The 2904-nt window shown below is 39.7% G+C and overlaps 1 protein-coding gene across 1 annotated transcript; it reads right to left on the reverse strand.

The window, feature by feature from the left end:
• Positions 1-1510: 1510 nt before the first annotated feature.
• Positions 1511-2116, reverse strand: LOC142013457 (interferon beta-like). Its single transcript, XM_074994841.1, has one exon. It carries the CDS (start codon positions 2114-2116, stop codon positions 1511-1513), a length of 606 nt encoding a protein of 201 aa, XP_074850942.1.
• Between the last annotated feature and the right edge of the window lie 788 nt (positions 2117-2904).

A 2904-nucleotide genomic window follows, 5' to 3' on the forward strand; every position in this document is an offset into this window, starting at 1 on the left:
ATAAAAAACCCTGAAAAATAAATAAAAGCAATAAATTAATACTGTGCATAAATATACACAAATAAAAATAAACACCCTTCTAAAAATCCAGTAAAACACTGTCACAGTGGAAGAAGAGAATAAATTGTTGAACGAGGTGAAAATTCAAGCACAACTATTTTCAGGTGACTTCGAAATTGGGATTTTCTTTCCTTTTAATCTTTATAGGAGAAAAAAACCACTTCCAGATAGTTCACTTGCTTATGAGTCCATGTCAGGATCTTTCCATGGGATTGCCATTCCACACAGCATGTGAGGGAATTTAGCAAGAGATGTAGAAAATCGGTCAGAGAATCTCCTGGGCATCCATGGATGTGAGAAATTCTGTTGGACGATTGCTTGGACAGCTAGTTTACCAATCTCTTTCCGGGCTTGAGGCCTTCTCTGGGCCACAGCGAGTTTCTTCCTTCATTCTGCCTTTGCAAGAATATTATGCTTCCATTGTGTTTGAAAGTTTTCCATTTCACATAGGTGATGCTGAAGTGAAGTTTGTTTGTGTGTAAGAGCATGTTTAAGCGCAGACCAAGACATATTTTGAGCAAATGTGCAATATCAATGATTTTAAAATCCTGAGGTTTTTTTTTACTTCCGTTCAAATACCACGTGGATTTCTGTAATATTTTCAGCAATATCTTCACTTTCCCATTTTTTCAGAAAGAATAAATGGCAATGGCAAGTAGTAACAGTGCAGTTCGATTTTAACAGTAGAATGAGTCATTTGTATAATTCTGGATCGATGACAAAGGTCTCAAAAGTTACCGTCTTCAGAATCAACGTACAGACGAAGGTCTCCAGGCGAGATTCAGTGTCACTCCTCTGTTTTTATACAGCATTCTTTGACTATGCTGGAATGAAAAAATGGTACTGGTTGAATGGAAAGAGTTTAGATATAGTTCAAAGACTATATATATAAGAGTTAAAATATATTCTGTGTTTTTCTTAGCTGAAGTCAAATGATAAATCCTGAGGCTTACTGCACTTTTTATATTTTCACAGTTTCTTATTTATAAAATTGTTGAATTTAGGAGAAAACACAACAAAAAAAAGCAGAAGTACCACCTTTGATCATCCATATGTGCACATTAGATAGTGGGATAGAAAAGTGTGGGCACAGACTTCACAATTTTCGGTGCCCTTACTGGAATGTTGTATAACAAGGCAATTCTTGGAATTCTTTTCCCCTATGTAGACAGTTACTAGGAAAAGTTAGATTTGGTATGGTTAGTTGACACTCAAGATATTTTGTAATTAATAATCAGTGATGTTATCTTTGTATAAATTTTCATCTAGAACATTACGTATGTGATAGAGAAAAACTCAGTCATATGTTCTTCCAGAAAGAATATAACCTGAATTTGCAAGAGCTCTGTGGGCAAAATTACTGTGGGAGAAAGATTAAGCTGTGTACATAATCGGAGTTAAAAAACTTCTGTCCAGCTCAGCTCAGTTGTTGTGTTTAAATAATAGCATTTTAGTTTTTTAGGAAAAGGAAATGTGTGATACCTTCATTTTCAAGTCTCTTTGTGAGTATGTTGAGGAAGACAAAACATCTGGAGATTTCCCTACGGACAATCTCCCAGGCACACCGGCTGTATTGCTTCTCATTCAGGAACTGGTGTATTGTCTGGAAGTATCTCTTCAGCTTCAGGCTGGTGCGCAGGAAGCTCTCATTTCCTGGGTAGGTTCTCTCCGTTTCTAGCTCAGCACTCAAACATGTCTCCAGCTTCTCAGTCTGCAAGTGAAGTCCATTTTGGAATTGCTCTATGACAGTCCCATTCCATGCAGCTTGGGTGAGATTATTGTTGAAGATCTGCAAGAGCTCTTGGAGCGTCTGCTGGATGGCTGCCTTGGTGTTCTCTTGCTGGGACAGTCGGATCTTGAGAACATCTCCAGGTTTGAAAGCCGTCCTTTCATGTACACATTGGAAAGGAAAGTTTCCCCCCATTTCCTCCAGATGCTCTAAGCTCTTTCTGTTCATTTTGGTTTGTAAAACATGAAGCCTCCTGCAATCCAGACAAGAGATTTCACTGGAGAAGAGCAGCATGAGGCAAAAGTGCAGGAAACTCCTGTGGATCATGCTGACACCTTAGATTCCTTGTCTTTAGGTACCGCTTGAGCAACTGGTGCCTGTTCAAGGTCTTCTTTAAGAGTCTGTGTTTCCAACCCCTGTTTTGGAATTTAAATATTCTGGAGTGAAAGGCTTTTCTGTCATCACTTTCTAGTTCCAAGGGTTTTCCAGCTTGAGGTTGTGACTTTTAATTTCCTTCTTTTCATTCGAGGAAGTGGATAATCAGAAGGAGAAAACCAATGTACGTACCTTTTTATATGACAGTGATACCCAATGGTTCTTACCATCGATTCCACGTATGACCTGCCTCCCAGCACCACCCCCCAATCACTTTCTATTAGAAAAAGAAAATGTAATGGGTAAGAAGAGTATGATAAGAAAGAGTTGACATACAGCAGCTGGAAATTAGAGCAGGAAGTTTTCTGTCGCTTCCCAAGTGTCTGTACTAGTGCTGTTTGGAATGAATATCTGTTATATTAGCGAACTGAGCAGTGCGCCCATGCACCAACGATAACATTTGGGGAGATTGGGTTAGGGGGCAAACTATCGCAGCTCTTCTTTTTGCAAGAATCTTCACTTAGCAGTGATGTGTAAAGCTGCTGTTCCCTCACTTTGTCAGCAGATGGAACATGCTCCCTCTCTGGTGTGACACTCAAAATCAGGAAACCCTACTTTGCCCCAGCTGTCTCATTGCTGTCTCAGAGGGCATTAAGAAACTTGGAGCTTTACTTAGGAACCTGACTGCAGTCGTGACAAACCTGAGGAGCAGGTTCAGCTGACGGCTGGGAACCTGTTTT

Source organism: Carettochelys insculpta, chromosome 5 (genome assembly GCF_033958435.1).
Source record: "Carettochelys insculpta isolate YL-2023 chromosome 5, ASM3395843v1, whole genome shotgun sequence".
Taxonomy (NCBI): Eukaryota; Metazoa; Chordata; order Testudines; family Carettochelyidae; genus Carettochelys; species Carettochelys insculpta.